This window comes from Pollicipes pollicipes, unplaced genomic scaffold, assembly GCF_011947565.3.
Source record: "Pollicipes pollicipes isolate AB1234 unplaced genomic scaffold, Ppol_2.1 Scaffold_7231;HRSCAF=8579_pilon_pilon_pilon, whole genome shotgun sequence".
NCBI classification, from domain to species: domain Eukaryota; kingdom Metazoa; phylum Arthropoda; class Thecostraca; order Pollicipedomorpha; family Pollicipedidae; genus Pollicipes; species Pollicipes pollicipes.
Window position 1 is genome coordinate 37929076 of NW_023597034.1, and position 16694 is coordinate 37945769.

At 53.4% G+C, this 16694-nt stretch overlaps 1 protein-coding gene across 1 annotated transcript; it reads right to left on the reverse strand.

Moving 5' to 3' along the window:
- Positions 1-1720: 1720 nt before the first annotated feature.
- Positions 1721-15239, reverse strand: LOC119109322 (ATP-binding cassette sub-family F member 2). Its single transcript, XM_037232930.1, has 11 exons — positions 15190-15239; positions 10015-10199; positions 9529-9735; positions 8919-9214; positions 7287-7497; positions 6503-6651; positions 5383-5562; positions 4661-4801; positions 4142-4333; positions 3367-3570; positions 1721-3071 (listed from the first exon to the last, which is right to left on the reverse strand). Exons 2-11 carry the CDS (start codon positions 10193-10195, stop codon positions 2937-2939), a joined length of 1896 nt encoding a protein of 631 aa, XP_037088825.1. The 5' UTR covers positions 10196-10199; positions 15190-15239; the 3' UTR covers positions 1721-2936.
- Between the last annotated feature and the right edge of the window lie 1455 nt (positions 15240-16694).

The window sequence follows — 16694 nt, forward strand, 5'->3', positions numbered from 1 at the left end:
TAGGGGCGGGGGAATCACTCGCTGACAGGAAGCCGGGGATATCCATCTTTAACAGGCACTCGGGTGGGGATCAATTTGATCCCGCCCAAAGGTTTTTCCGTAATAGTTTTCGAACGGCGCGGCGCAGCCGCGCCAAATTTGGCCTATGTGTAGACAATTAAATGTCGGGTCATTTCATATGCAAAGTTACATGCAACTTGTAAGGTCGCTGACCTACCGCAGGTCAGTCAGGCCATGGATTCAGTGAAGTCAACTTCTAGGGAATCGTTGAACCTGATGTTACAGTGGTGTTAAACAAATCCATGCATCTCTGAGATAACTTCTTAGACAACACATTAGTTGAATAATCAAATTCAATTGACCTAGGGTCAGGTATGAAGGTCAGACCAAGGCCAAAACCAGCCTGTTTTATTACTCCGGGTCTTGCTGCATAGGGTAGTTTCTGGTGCTCATCTCGGATTTATTGATAACAGAAAGCCTATTATACGTCCCGCATGGACTTCTCTAAGGTCGGAATAGGTCACTGATCTAAAATGACCCGGTCAATATTTCGTTCTAGGAATATGCTGCCCACCTGATCTTCATCGCTTATTCAAATGCAGAACTCAAAGCAGTCTCGTAGGACTTAAGTCATGTCACTGATCTTAAATGAGCATGTGACCTTTTGCCTAGAACAGGTTTCTAGGCTCTAGGGGGGCTTTTTGGACGCTTACCTGGTGTTTGACCTCGTCTGACACGAGGACCATAGCATAGGAACCTCGAACTTCGACCCAAGCGAGTTCACGCACAGCCCAACACACCCGGTGAATTTGGTGTCTACAGCTCTCTTAGTTTCTGATATCTCGGGGGCTTCAAATTGCCCCCCCCCCTCAACCCCACCCGAGCGAAGAGCATCCAACCGGCCGCCGGGGCGCGTGTTAAGGTGGTAATAGCATGCTTTCCAACCACAACTGAGCGCAACGTTGTGCCGCCCAAAACGTGCTCCCATTACGCCCCACCAAGATGCCCCTCCCCCAAGCGTAACGTTATTTATGAACGGCCTCTTGAGGTCAATTGGCCGGTATCGGCCATCGAAAGAGCCCATGTCCAACGGTCGTGGGACACTCTGTTTCCGGTATTACTCCACCACCATCACTGTAGCGGGCCGATTAGTTTCGAGGACGTCCCTGCTTGGTTGATCAGTTTTCGCAAGCAGCGATTGGTGAAAGCGTTGCGCGGTTGTATTTAAATCTCTTTCGTGCAAGGATCTGGATAATGACGCCACGTGCCTTACGGCGTTCTGTCTCGTGAGTTCCGACGTCCAGCTGTTCATCCCACTGGAAATAAGTTTAACTAATCGCTGCGATTACTCGGCATAACAAAGATGCAGAATGCTAGATGGGCATGGAAATGTGAAACGTGAAATTATGCAAAACTGGGATCTTCCGCCAGGAAAAATCCACGCGCCGGTCCGCGTTGGCCCAGCGCGGGCTCGCGCCTTCCTCGTGCGCGGAGCTGGCAAGACTACCGGCTACCGAGCCTTCCTCGCGCGCGGAGCCGGCACCAACGCCGGCTCCCGAACCTTCCTCGCGCGCGAGCACCGCCGGATCCTGGAGGCCGGCCGCCTCACCCGACCAGCGCCTGGATGCCGGCCAGATCAGATTCGACACCAGCGTGGCACGGCGGCAATCTGGGCGCGTCTGGCCGACGCCACACGCCCCCGTCGAAATATACGCGCACATAAAACTAGGAGATTTATTAGTTTTGATCAGCAGGGTCCGGGTAAAACCAGTCTCAACCAAAAAGTTAAAATAAGTCCGATTACGCGGACCAAACCAGTGGAATTACGATGCACCATCACATAAGTAACGCCGGCCAGTCATCCTGTGACTGGGGGCGGCGCGGCGGGCGGGACCTCGCAGCGGCCGACCGCCTGCGCCCGAGGCGTTGCAACGCCCCGGCCACGGCCGCTGGCGGCGGTGGTGTGTGACCCGCGGTACGGTGCGGCGGCGGCAGCGCGGACCGCGCGGCCGGGCTCCGCAGAGTGGCCGGCACGTCTGGGTGACCAGGGTCGGCCGGATCGTCTGTGTCTTGTGAGTGCGTAGGGTCACAGCTGTGGGGTACGGTGGAGTCGGTAGGGTCACGGTTGTAGGGTAGGGTAGAGTCGGTAGGGTCACGGTTGTAAGGTCAGGTCGTGTCACAGTTGTAAAATCGGGTCATTGTTGTGAGGTCAGGTCGGGTCACGGCTGTGGGGTCGGATCACGGTTGCGAGGTCGGGTCACGGTTGTATGGTCAAATCACGGTTGAGAAGTCGAGTCACGGTGACGTCGGGTAACGGTCGTAAGGTCAGGTCGGGACACGGTCGTCAGGTCAGATCGGGGCATGGTGTGAGGTCGGGTCGCGTCGGATCAGCGTGTTTGTGTGTGTGTGTGTGTGTGCGTGTGTCGTGCAGTCTAGGCCGGTGGGCCGGCGGTGGTCAGTCGAGTCAGTCGTGCCGCGGCGTCGCGTGTCGTCATGTCAGCCGGCGGTGGTGTGTTTGTGTGATGCGAGCCGCCTGCTAGCGTGCCGTCAGTCCGTCGACTCGCGTGCTCTCGGCAGGCCGCCTCCTGTCTGATGTGCTGTGCTTCGGTGGCGTCGCTCGCTCTCTGCTGTCAGTCGGATGAGCCTCCTGTCGGAGCGCTGTCAGTCGGCTGGGTCTGGTCATGCGTGCGCGGCTGGGGAGACAAGTATGCTGTGTGCTGTGCGTCGGCCACGCCGGTCCCGCCGCTGGGCGCTGCTCCGTCTGTGGCGTCGCCGGCTGGCGCGCGGCGCCGCGCCGGGGTGTTTGTCGAGGTGGCATGTGCGGCCCTGGTCAGGGACGCGCCACACGCAGGAGAAGACAGATAACGCGTCGCTCTAGTGGGGCTGGATGCCAGCTAGGAGGACGCGCCAATTGGAAAAGCCTAGGAGCCGCTCCGTTACCAGGCCGCCTTCTTCTTGGCCTTGGCGTTCCTCTTCATCACTTGCGTCTTCAGCATCTCCTTGTAGCTGATGATGTCACCCTCCCACTTCGTGACCGCCTGTTTCTCACAGATCCAGATTTCCTCAGCCACCTGGATCGCAAAGGACAGCTGTCGGCTACGAGCAGCCTTGGACAATACACACCTGCACGATGCGTGTAACGGAACTAGCTCACCCTCATCCAAACTAGGCCGCACGTATTCATGGCAGGACAAGGCGATGGCTGTCAGTCGTACGTGTAGCACCCCACGCTGGAATTGCGCAGGCCACACGAATCATTCCTGACACTCAGCTGACCGAGCATCCAGCCGCTCTCTGCCCGACAGAGGCACGAGCGGACCGTCGCGAAGCGGCCCGATGCCTGCCCGACGACGCGGCGGCGCCCACCTGGCTGATGAGGCGGAAGTCGTGGCTGACCAGGATCAGACCGCCGCTGAAGTTGTTGATGGCCTCGGCCAGCGAGTCGATCGTCTCCATGTCCAGGTGGTTGGTGGGCTCGTCGAGGAAGAGCAGGTGCGGCGACTGCCAGGCCAGCCAGGCGAACACCACGCGGCAGCGCTGGCCGTCCGACAGCTGTCGGATCGGGCACACCTGCCGCCGCCGGCCGCCGCCGCGTCAGCCGACGGCCACACCCACACACGGACGCCGCGGGGGCGGGAGCGGCCGCCGGCGCACCGCGTTACCCAGCGCCAGCCTCTTATGCTGAAGCCCGGCCAGCTTACCGGCAAGTCCAGCAATGAAGCCGGGGGAGGACACTGACGCAGTCAACCGACCAGGAGGTTGACTGTGTTTTGGCTTTGCAATTACTGACGTGGCAGCAATTGTTAAGCCCAAGCACGTTTGCATTGGTATCACTAAACTTGCAAAAAAAAAAAACAACAACAACTTCTGATCTCTGCTCATACCACGCCCTACCTTATATTTCAATAATTGATTTGTATAATTCATATGTTACTATATTTTCATATCTTAACACATACACCACGAATGGTTTATTGTTCACCATATCCCTGCAAATTTAATCATAAGACACATTACACGTGCAGCTTCTGCTCTACACAACCTTGTCGACATTCCTCAATAACACACACCGTTACCCAACAAAGCGCCGGTGCTGGCGCGCGGCGGTGCTGGCCGCGGCCTGGCACCGCCGTCACGTTACCTGCTGCTTGCCGGTGAGGCCGTAGCGACCGATGACTTTGCGCATCTCCTCCTTCTCCTTGATCTCGGGGAACTCCTTGAGCATGTACTCGAGCGGCGTCAGGTTGAGGTCGAGCAGCTCATGCAGGTGCTGGTGGTAGCGCGCGATGCGCACGTGCATGTTCTTCCGGATCATGCCGGTGGTCGGCGACAGCTGGTGACGCGCGGAGACAAACGAGGGTCAGCTGCACCACCACCCTCCGCCGCACTCCAACGCACGGACCCATGGCCGCCCCGGGCCACCCTCTGCCGCACTCTAATACACGGACCCATAGTCACCCCTGGGCCACCCTCTGCCGCACTTTAGCACACGGACCCATAGCCGTCCCGGGCCATCCCCCCCCCCCCCCCTCCCGCTGAAAAATAACTGAAGCAAACCATAATGAACACTCAGAATGTTTGCGCCAAATGGTAGCTAGCACCCGCGCTCATATCTTTCAGCACCTGCCTGCGATTCAGTAACTGACTCAGCCGCGCTCACCTCCCCATAGAGCAGTTTAAGCAGTGTTGACTTGCCGGCCCCGTTGGGTCCCACCAGCGCCAGACGGGTGTCCAGGTCGATGCCAAACTCCAGGTTCTTGTAGATGTAGTCAAGGCCCTCGTCATACTTGAAGCTCACGTTCTGCGTTAACGAAAGCGCGATTATGTTACACGGCAGCCATCGCTGCTGTTTATCTGCACATCCATCAAGCGTTTTTTTTTTCAATTGCTGCATCAAGAATGCAAAGCAAATGCCTTTCGGCCGGCTGTCTCAAAGAAGGCACAGTGCTCGTAACAATCCACCAACCATTCTTATGTCTGACAGACCACCTAAAAGTTCTCAAAGTCTGAACGGTCGACTCTCATGTCAACCGTCATGTAACTCCGAACAGCTACGCCAGTCAGGTCTCTTCTGCTGCAGAAGTGAGCAACTTCTCAGTCTCAACACCCGTCCAGAGCTCCGCTCCATCCCCTCCGCCGACAACATGGCACACGCCAGCACTCGCCCGTCCGCGTTCCTCGCCGCGCGTGCACGACGTGCACACCCCTCTCCCTCCGCTTCCGAAATGTCGAAGCAGCCCCAGGCCAGCGGCCTCGGCGCGGACCAGTGGTCCCGGGACCGGGACCGGGACCGGGTCCGCGCCACGCTTCACCAGACTCCCGTGTCCTGCCGGGCACGGGCCGGCGTCCGACGCCCGCGCCCGGCAGGGCTCGGCGCCGCACCTGCACCATGATGACCGGCGGCGGGATGGTGCCACAGTCGAAGAAGTAGAAGGAAAGCTGCTTGTCGCCGGTCACCCGCTCTGTCAGACCCTTGTCGACCATCTTCTGCAGCGTCTTCTCCTTGGACTGCGCCTGGCGCGCCAGCTTGGCCGAGCCGTGGCCAAAGCGCGCGATGTAGTTCTGCCGGCCGGCGGGCGTGGTGCGATGACGACGCGCTCAGCCAGGGAACAACGGCCACATTGCACGGAGCGGGCTGGAGGGAACACCCACCAGGGTGCGGCCGGGGCTCCGACAGGCAGCCGGAGCCCCGGCCGGCACAGTGCCCCGGGGAACGCCAATGGACCCGCCGCACAGCTCGTGGTGACGCACAGTGGCATGGATGTGGAACACAATCAGACGAAAAGTGTCAGACGCAGAGCAGGATGCACGCAAAATGCCACACTTGAGCAATGCGGTTCTCAACAACCCATACGAGAGGTTCCATATTTGAATGGGAACGTTACGGCCAGGGTGGGAGGAACTGGCTGCAAACTAAGCGAAACACGGCGGCAGAGTGCCGCACGGAACCAGGAACTGTGCTTATGCGAGCGACATAAGGCCTCCAAAGTGCGGCAGTCATATGGTAGTGGGCACATATCGTGTCAATAGAACGATGTTCATATTACACGACAGTGAAGGATAATTAACTGAGTTTAGGAACGTACTAACTGCTTGATTATGCACCATAAAGGGCCCATAACGCCGGTCAGAGGTCACAGAGTGCATATGACGGTGTAACCGACGTCCGAATGCAGGGGTACGCCTTCACAACAAAACAGCCAACGTTGAAACAAATCGGAGCATAAAAATACGGCAGCAATCTTGGTAAAACGAGCGAAGATGCTTGATGTAATCGATATCCGGCCCAAACACCATCACCTGTTGGATTTCCCCCGGGGTTATCCTTCATCACACGGGGAAAACGAGGCAGTCAAATGCAATTTCACACATGTGAAGGGTGCATTCCATTCCTGTGTGCAGACTCAGGCAGGTGACCAGCACATGGTGAGTGGTAGTAGGCTACACTACCTACAGCTTGCACTGGCAGGCAATTGGACAATACAAAACACGTGATCTTCACCTTCATGTGAGCGATCTGGTCCTGTTCCCACTTGTACTGCTTCATCTGGTTCTCCATCAGCTCACAGCGAGTTTGCACGAACATGTCGTAGTTACCCGTGTAGAACTGCAGTTTCTTATTGTCTAGGTGGATGATATTCGAACACACACCTGCAAAGAGAACGACCAGCACGCATGTCACATCATACATGACGAACGGGCAATATTGAAACTACAACAGTGACTATTAAATGTGTATGTCAAGTTGCTCAACATCGAGTGCAGACGAAGACGATATTGAGGATACCATGTATTTTATGACATTGGCGGCAGAAACCAGGACAGAGCCAAAGAAGTAGACGACCTAAAGCCCTGCACGATATCTTACTGTTGCACTTCTTCCGTGGTCCCAGTGCCACAAGATTTCGGAGTTCAAGTATACCGTGCGAGCATACTATCAAAGATATGACACCGAAATAATAGGACAAACTAACGCGAAGCCAGCATGCGTACGCCGAAAATAAAAATGAAGAAGACGACACCCCGCAAAACGCTCTGCAATGAACATCTAGAGAGCATATCACTGTCAACCGGGCACTAACGCCCATCCGACAGATGGCGCCATTCTCACTCCGCCACCTGGCGGCGGTTCGCGCCCGCTGCACGACTGCTCCGACTGACGCCCTGGGAACGCTCAACTCCCTCCCGAGCCGCCGGCCGCCGGTGTCCCAGCCCGCTGTACCGTGGAGGTCAACCCGCGAAAACGTTCACCGAGCCACTGGCCGGCGGCGCCGCCACCGACTCACCGTTGAGGAAGTCCTGCGAGTGGCTGATGACCACCAGGATGCGCTTGTACGTCTTGAGCTCCTCCTCGAGCCAGACGCACGCGTTCAGGTCCAGGTGGTTAGTGGGCTCGTCCAGCATGAGCAGGTGCGGCCGCACGAACAGAGCACGCGCCAGGGCGACGCGCATGCGCCAGCCGCCCGAGAAGTCCTTACACTGGCGCTGCTGCATCTCCTGCCGGTCACACGAGCGGACGTCAGCGCCCCGGGCGGGTCGGCCAGCTGGAGAGGCTGCCGCACGTGCGGACGTGCCAGGCCGCCGCGGCGGACAGGCCTTGCCATCCGAAACATCACATGACGCCCGGGAGCGGAAATCTGGCTCCCGTAGCACGCAATGCGTGGAATGTGCGCCCCGAGAAGGCTACCTCTGGACGCTTCAACCGCTTTCGCCGCAGTCACTACTCGCTCCATCTGCAATTCAACATAAACGCAATTTTACACCGAAGTAAACTCACCAGGCAGTCAGTACCCGGGGAACTTAAACAAAAAAATTGAGCTATTGCGAGGATGTTCTGGGACATTAGCATTCCATAACACAGCCTCTTGATTTCGAACTTTTCACGAATGCGTTCACCGCATTCCATTATATTTTAATTCCATTCTAAACACCGATTCTGCACCGTTTGTTCATCACCAGTGAGCATACTTTTCCGGCGGGGGCACAGGGAACTTTTTCCTGAATGGCCTGCACGGGTGGCCCCGGATTCGCAGTAGCGGCTTAGTCAATCTTGCTGCACGACCCCAACCCACTACCAGCGGTGAATCACCATCTTCATAACGCAACTTTCCCTCAGCACTATCGCCACATAGGCCTGCGCAGGATTTTTCGAGTCGGGCAACGTCACCGCACGGCCAGCCGGACCTGTGTGCTGGCCGTCGCTCAACACCTGCCAGATGGCCTTTCCTTTGGGGCCAAACAACGCACCCGTACCTGAACCATCATCCAGTGCCACTGGATAACGGTCTCAGCATCTTTTCCTAGGCCACAAGGGCGGCAGTAAATACGCGCAGGATAAGAAACATTTCAGCTGCAGTAGTCACCTTCTCGTCAACAATCCGTCCGAAGCTGAGTACAATCGTTGTATCTCACCCATTGTTTCTGGATACTGGTGCAGTCCTTCTCAAGCCTGAACTCAGACAGAGGAATAGTTGATTACATGTATGTCGAGGAGCGTGATAAAACTTAGTTTGGGAATGACCTGTGCATGTGTTACAGCGCCGGGGCATGGTGCATAGGCATCATGAGACGACGAAGCCGTTCGTAGGCATGGCTTGTAGTTGCTTTGCGATTTGGGTGATGCAAGTCATGTTTGCTCTGAAAACAAGGTTCAGCCTCTCACATGGCACTAACCTGTCAGCGTGTAATTTGTTTTCGAATGCCAATATGCATTTCTACTTTTGCCTCCACTGGTGTTCCAAACCTTGTCCTTTGCTCTTATCACTCTCGGGTGCTAAAACCAAAACTCCGACCTCATTGCAGCCTCGAATTCCCACATGCCACGCCATGGGCTGCACGCAGCTGCGGCAGGCAGAGCCCCCAGTCGCCGGCCACCACACGGCAGACGGCCGTCCGCCGCGCCCGCATGCTCCACTGACCGTGGTGAAGCCGAGACCGTGCAGGATGTAGCCGGCCTTGGCGGCGGCCGTGTCGGCGCCCAGCTCGTCCAGCCGCTCGTACACGTCCATCAGCTCCTCCTGGCTCTCGTCGTCCGGACAGTGGGCCAGCTCCTCGGCCAGCCGCTCCAGCCGCACGCGCTCCTGGTCCACCTCCATCACGCACTGCAGCGCCGTCTTCTCCGAGGCCGGCATCTCGCGCGCCAGCAGGAACACATCCACCATGTCCTGGATGGGGATCTCGCGGTTGGAGATCGCGTGCAGCAGCGACGACTTGCCTGAGGGCAGAGCAAGCCGAGGTCAGGCGCCGGTCCGGCGTGACCGTTACTGGATCCGGGGGGGGGGGGGGCGGCGGCTCACGGGCGGCGCAGAATGGAGTCTGGGCTTAACGGAACGCCCGCACAGCCGTGAGAGCCTGCGGACGTTCCACCGCGCAAGCCTGCCGTCTGAAGCCGCGCACTTTCACATTTACAACACAACAAATCGCCACCTCGACACCAAGACTGCGTCATCCTTGTCACGGCCGCCGAGAGCGAAGAGCCTGACCGGACCGTGGCGGGGGCCGCTGCCGGCACGGGGCCGGCGCGCTCACCGCTGCCGTTGGCGCCGATCAGGCCGTATCGGCGGCCACAGTTGAGCTCCAGGTGCGTGTCCTGCAGCAGCTCGGAGCCGTAGAAGCTCATGGACAGGCCCGACACCTTGATGTCGCGGCTGCGCGGGTGGACGCCCATGACGCCCGTGCAGGCGCGCGCCTCGGCCGCCATGGCCAGCTCCGCCTCCAGCTGGGCGCACAGCTTCTCTGCGGGCGGTGCCAGCACGAGGCGTCAGCGGCCGCCAGTACGGCACAGGGTGTAGCGACAAGACGCTGGCGGTGCGGTCAGACGGAGCCGGAGACACGGGTCAAGCAACACGTCCTCCGCTGTCCAACCTGTCGGCGACATGGAGACATGGGCCACGGGCCCATCGAGACAACCGCCAACGAACGATACATGACAACGCCCTCCGTCAGGCATGTCACACACCAAACCACACACACATGGAGCGAGCGTCTCGCGCAGTCCTCCAGTCCCTGGCTCACCTTCGTCCGTCATGGCCTTGACCTCGCCATTGGTGGACGTTCCATTCTGCGCTCCGTTTTGCTGAGAGTCGTTGCCGTTGGACACCTCGGCGGCCTCTGGTTTCTTGCTTTTGGGAGCGCCCTTCTTCTTGGCAGCGTCCTTCTTGGCAGCCTGCCGCTTCCTGGACGACTCAGACGGCATGGTTCTGCAAGCGGAGCATGCGGACAGGCTCGTGCACATGAACAGTGACTCGCAAGAAACCAAAGTTCATGGCTAAATTAAAAAATTTAAACCTTCTAATCTCCGTTCCCAATGACCCCCACGACCAAGCACACTGATATATGAAAGAATAGATCCAGTTTGCCCGATTTCTGTCACTACGTCGATTGCGCTAACAAATAATTGGGGCAGCTATAAGCAGCCTGAGCTGGCACCGTTACACAATGTGTTGGGATGCATATCAAATGTGTATCTCTTTCAAAACGCAACATGAGGCGAGAGCATCGCTTTGCCGGTCACATGAAAAGTCGCCTGCCTGCTTTCGTTGCACGATTCTGCCGTTGATAAAGAACTGCGTCATCGTACGGTGGGTGTCAGGCCTCACGCAACCACCTTCTGATTAGCATGAGCACTGAACATGAGATTCCAACTAATCAAAATGCTTGGACTTAAAACTCGATACTTAAAAAGGTTCCCGCATCTTCCATGACCCGTCCCATTAGTTTGGGTTGTAAAAATAAAGTGAATAGTGGGTTACCAGGCGATGTCATTACAACCTCACATCAACTATTTCAGACTTTAAGACAGAAGGTTCAGGTGGCCACCGGCCGCTTTCGAGAGCGCGTCTGCATACTTTTCGCTAAAATCTTAAACTTGAGCACGAAACCTTTCCAAATGTTTCCAAAAGGAGCGTTTTCTTCGGGTTGTCCGTGGCCTATTTGACAACGGAGGTGATTTGTATGCCTTTATCATGCATTTCCATGCCGTTTCCCTACTCTTCCAATAAGGATCTTTAGGCACCCGCTCGCAGCGAATGTGTTGAGCAGACGAGCACGCTGTGCAACGGGTGTGGCACCCCAGCAGCTGAAGACAGCAGATCAGTTATTTACGTGCATAAACGGAACACAGAAAGGTTAATTCAATGGGCAATCAGTTGGAGGTGGGTGACGAGGTTTGTGTCCCGAACTGTTGCGGCGTCCATTACATCTACCCCATCAAAGCATATGAATTGTAGAATACCTAACACCCGGCTGACGGTCAAGTGGACCTGAACAGGGAGCTGGATAAACACAAACTTTGCTCGAGTTAGAAAAGTAGACATGGACGCTGTACTAAAAAACCCTTGACTAGCTTTGTTTCTGTCAAACACACTACAGGTTACACCAGCATTTCGACCCTAATATAAAAATGGGTGGTCCCAGAAAAAAAAACACCTAGCAGCCGTGGTATGATCGGGTCACCTCCAACCGAGCCTTTTCTAAAGATGGCAGTGTTGAAAACGAACCAGTCGCCAAGTGTGAATCCATTAGAAATCGTAAAGGCCAATCCCACGTGGGAAAGTGGCGGCAGCTTGGCAATGCCGACCAAACAACGTCGGTCACGTCAACACCGCACGACAAGCGCCGCGCGGGCCCCAACGGCAACACATCAATCACGGGAATGTTCACCGGCATCGCACTCTTGCGCATACGCAACCATGGCGAGTGTCCCGTCCCACCACTGTAAACGTCGCCGTCACCAGCTGCACTCAACACTTTACGGCCTGTGTGACGAGCCATACCCCACGGCCTGTGCACGCGCCGGGTACGGGGTAACGTGTGACCCGCACTGTATAGCTCTGCGACGCCCAGTGACCCAGTGACGCAGTCCGTGGCGGCTTCCTTACAAACTCTTCATAGTAACACATCGATCTATGTGGTTGTTGGTATCGAAGCGGACGTTGGGCAGCTGGTGCGGCCGCACCTCGTCACGCCTGATATCTGCATAGAACAGTTGTAGCTACCGCTTCTTAACGGGTCTCCTCAACGGGATCAGCGAGCATTACCCGAGGAAATGGCTCAGTATGTACCCGCTGGACAAATGGCCGACTATAATGTGAAAGAGGGTGCCCACGCTCCGAAAGTAGCTGGACGCAGCAAGACACTTGTTGGCGCCGTTCTCACAATGAGGGCGACTTCATCTCAAACGAAGCAGGCACTTGTGAAGCTTGACGCGAGTCACTGCACGGCTGTTTGGTTCGAGACTGTGTAGTCGCTTATATTGCAATACAAATTTAATAAAATGTATACTGCGGCATCCATCCGCTTGAGCTTTCGCTCCGTCGGTCCAACGCATAGTCGGACCCGTTACCCAAATGAATGAAGACTGGGCTATCAGCCGGGAGCCATTCCTCTGACGATGCTCGCAGGTTCTGCTGAGGAGACCCGTCAAGAAGCCATTGTCTGATGACGATTGCAGGGCTGGGACGGTGTGCGTCCGCAGCCGTTGGCCGGCATCAACTCCGTCAATCACGTCAACTGGTCGAGTTGGTAACGGAGCCTGTTTGGTGACTGATGCAGAGAGTTGGTGATTCTCTGTATCACTGGGCATCACACAGCTATCGACTGCACATCACAAGTCACCCTTATACCTGGTGTGCACACTGAGGCTGCTGGACGAGGCTACGCAGGCGGCATCTGCGCCTTTGGCAGGACCTGACGCGCGTCACGGATACATGTGCGCCAAAATGTCACGGCCATCTATAAGGTTTGGCTGTGATTAGAGCCCTTTCAGCTAGCACTGGCTACGCAGAGCATGGCATGATCGAGCAGTGAGTGGAGTGGAAATAATGTGGCAATTGTGAGAGACCTCTCGAGACGAGCCTTATCCCACACAGGAACATCCTTGGGGCTTTTATGGATGATTGGATAGGCATCCTACCAGAGCATGCACTTTTGCCAGATCAAGGTTGCCATCTACAATTCAGTGTCGACAAATGCAGCAGTAGAATTTAAGATAAAGCACTGAAATGATGAAGTCAATAGTGGGGCAAATGACCTCCACTGGCATTGTAAAAAGGCCAATTGGAGGTGATGCAAACACACTGTGGCTCCTAGACCAGCCTTACAAACCCATTCATTCTGCAATCATATTCTTTGTGCTAAGAGTGAAGATCTATTTTTTTTAAAGGAACAAACCTGGCTTAAATGTCATTTTCAAATACCCTTCGCACCTGTTTGCATACTTAGACAACCACCCATTTACATCAAGCTTCACTTTTTGAGGATCAGATAAAAAAAAACATCTGTCACACACTAGATTATAACATTAGGAACAATTTCTAGTGGAGCAGTTTAAGCCCGTTTCAAAGTTTATGGGGCACAGACCCCTCCCAACCACATCTAACCAATTGTCCATGAAGTTAACCTGCTGGGGTTTGACATAAAGGTGCATAAGATTGATTTGCAGGCTTCTGTGGTCAGTAAAAGTGTAGCAAAATAAATCATGATAAGGCAACACAATTCACTTCCCTTGGCAAAAAAAAACTGAGTCAAAAAACCATGTTTTCAAAAAGCAAATTAAAAATTTCTTCTACGGCCACCTTCAAACTTCATTTAAATTTGCAATTACAGCACCCAAAAACTTCCCCATTCTTTGAAAATGCTCACAAAAGCTTATCATGACAAAAATATCTGAAGTTTTATGACCACATTGGGTACAGAAACTACTCCACACTCATTATACTACTTGCTAAGCATTATGCTACAAACACAGTGAGTAAATGACATGCAGACCTCTCTGTTAGATAGCTGTTTGTTGACAGTTGACAGAACTAAACTTCAGCAATTTGCTGTATATGCTGTATAATGAAACTTCTTGAGCACCATTTTGTTAAAATATGCATGTGGCCTGATTGCCAAGCTACCATCATCATCTCTCAGCTCATAGATCAGTGGGATGCTGGAAGTTTAAATAGCATGCAGCATGTGTGTAATTTGTGTTCCAGAAAATGTGTTCAAGACTTTCATATGATGGCAAATTAGCAAGTTGCCATGACTTAAGCTGAAAAATATGGGAGTGTTTTCCAGACATAAACTTGGAGCCAAAAATAAGATAAAGATAAGATTGTACATTCCCATATATATGGAACCCTATTGCATCTTAGATCCAACCTTGGGATCCACGCACATGTTGTTTTGTCCAATACCTCAGCACAAGCAAGGCCAGAATTTTGTATTGGGAGTCTGGGACCAAAGCCTGGCGTGAGTAAAGTATAAAGTGAGAATGCCAGATGAGATGAAGCATAGCTACATACCTACGCCAGTTGAAAATATATTGAAAATACAATTTCATAACTTAGGAACACCATTCAATATGAACTCAAATTCCAGTGTGCACCATATGTAAATTGCAGAGCTACAAAAAAAGTTAGCCAGTTCAGTCTCACTAGGCAGTGCTGGCATTCCATTAGTTTGCACATATGTATAGACCACTCCTTAAATATAGCTCATGAAATACTGCTAGTTTTGATTCATGCATGTAAATCTGTATCAACATTAATTTATGTTTCAGAAGTGTCCAATGTTCAGAAAGAATGAGGCAATTACAAATTCAGAAGAAAAGATGAAGAAGAGATGCTGATGTTTGGTAGTGACATTAACAAACAGTTTCCATGAAGCAACACAATAAAAAAGCAATATGCTGGTTGCATTCCAAACATACTTTCTATAGTTTCCTTGATTAAAGAATAAAAACATCTGCATTACCTGCACCAACATTTAGAGAACAGGGTTCCAGGATATATCAGCCTAAAATACCAGAACTGATGTTTTTGGAATGAATGAGGTCATTCATGTGACCAGGTTGATGAGTCACCATTCATCCACCAAGCCAGAACAGCTGCATGGCACCATAGGAAAACATCTGGAAAGGGCTTAGTGCAAACATGAAAAGCAAACAAGCACATGGCTCCTTTCATCCAGAACAAAACAAATTTGGAGACAATTATTAAATGACGATGTCAAACAAGACCGACATGCATGCACAATGTTCATACTCAACAAAGCATGACATCCTAGAAACGCGCCATAATTGTATCTTTTGATAATCTCTTCCACTTTTGGTCAGAAGAGCTACGGAAGGACAGCAAACGGTGTGAGATTCTTGCATTCTCAAAACGGAAAACAATGAAGGGGGCGCATACCCCCACAACTTACCCGGAAAAATCGGTAGGGGCCGGGGAATCCGCCCTGCGCGCCTCACGTACGGTCTCCGCACGAGAAAGGACTGACGTCACGTCGGCCGGATGCGCGCTGTATTCGCACAAGGTCAGTCATATAATTTGGGTAATATGAATTTAAAACGCTGACTAAAAGTCTTCTTGCGCGTATTTGAGAATTTCAAGTGCAGGTTGTCGCTCAAACGGCTTTAAAGGTGCTAAATGCCACCTTTAAATTACGATATTTCGCTTTTTTGCTATGTTCTATACAATTATCTTATATTGCATAAGAAAACTCGTGAGGTAGTGGTTCTTTCATTTTTGTGACGTCACTGTGAATGGCACTTCCATATATTCGCGATCTTTTGGAACTGATGTACCTGCTCACATTGCATAGCCGCTGTGCAATGTGCGCTTTGCTGGAAGCAATGGACTAGGTTGGCCAGAATGCCGTCAAAAACGGCATAAGCTCAAATGGGCCCGCAGCCTTGAGCCCCCTTAGCCACCATTTAGCGCCCGAGTCGCTCCTCTCAGTTGCTTAGCCCGATCCTTTTTATATGAGAGCCCTATTCTAGATCCGCAAAGACGTTTCCTGGTGCGTTTTTGTGCATCTGGTTATGCCAATCGGTCGATCACGTGTAAAGATTTGCACCCTCCGCATTGCAGTGCCAGCGTGGCCGTTCCGTTGGCATTGTGCACGCGTTGTGAACGCTAGACGGGCGCCGCCCTTCGTACATGGCGCGAGCCTGGCTGCACACGGCACCAATGCCAGCTGATTCGGAGACCTGACAGTAGGCGGCGGTGTTGGCGGTGGGCCGCGCCGGTACGGGGCGCCGAGGCCGGCCGTCGAGCAATGAGGAAACTCAAAATCGGGAATTACATGTGCTTGGGCTGTATGGTGCGGATGCGCGATGAAAATGCTCGTTTCATTTCGGCGCTAGGTTCCGGGAGAATACGAAGAAGAGGATGGGACTCTGTGGCTTTTATTGGGAATCCTTCAAGTGTTTTCATTTAAGTTACATGCTGAATCTTGCACGGCGACGAATATGTGAGCTGCCATTGCGTCTTAACCAAGGTATATTTCTGAAACCAAGCATCTGTGATTATGGTTCAGGCGCATTTGTTAAATTTGAATAATGTTTGAGCTAAGCAACAAAATAATATGCAGCTGTAGTGAAGACATCTTTTCCTTTCTGGTGCTGTGCTTTGCTCTGCGGTGAACACTAAACGAAGTTTTTCATGTACAAATGCCCATACCGTGTGGCAGGCGAAGCAAGTGTGCGTAACACTGAACCCCGACGCATTAGCAGGACCCCTTGTTACATCTCGGTAACTCGCGGTAACGGACGGCCCGGTGTGCTGGCCAACAATGTGAGAACTCCCACAGGATGCGCTAAACGCGGCTGGAAACGTCCGTCAGAGGCTAATTCATGAGTGGTGCACTTAAATTTCACGAGAGGAGAAATACTGCAACATAAAAATTTTCCAGCTGTTCGAGCGTCT

Coding starts and splice junctions, on each gene's coding strand:
- LOC119109322 (XM_037232930.1), bottom strand. CDS start 10,195: ATGCCGTCTGAGTCGTCCAGGAAGCGGCAGGCTGCCAAGAAGGACGCT. Junction 9,736..10,014: donor CAAGGCCATGACGGACGAAG/GTGAGCCAGGGA, acceptor CACCGCCCGCAG/AGAAGCTGTGCGCCCAGCTG. Junction 4,334..4,660: donor TTAAACTGCTCTATGGGGAG/GTGAGCGCGGCT, acceptor GCGCGTCACCAG/CTGTCGCCGACCACCGGCAT.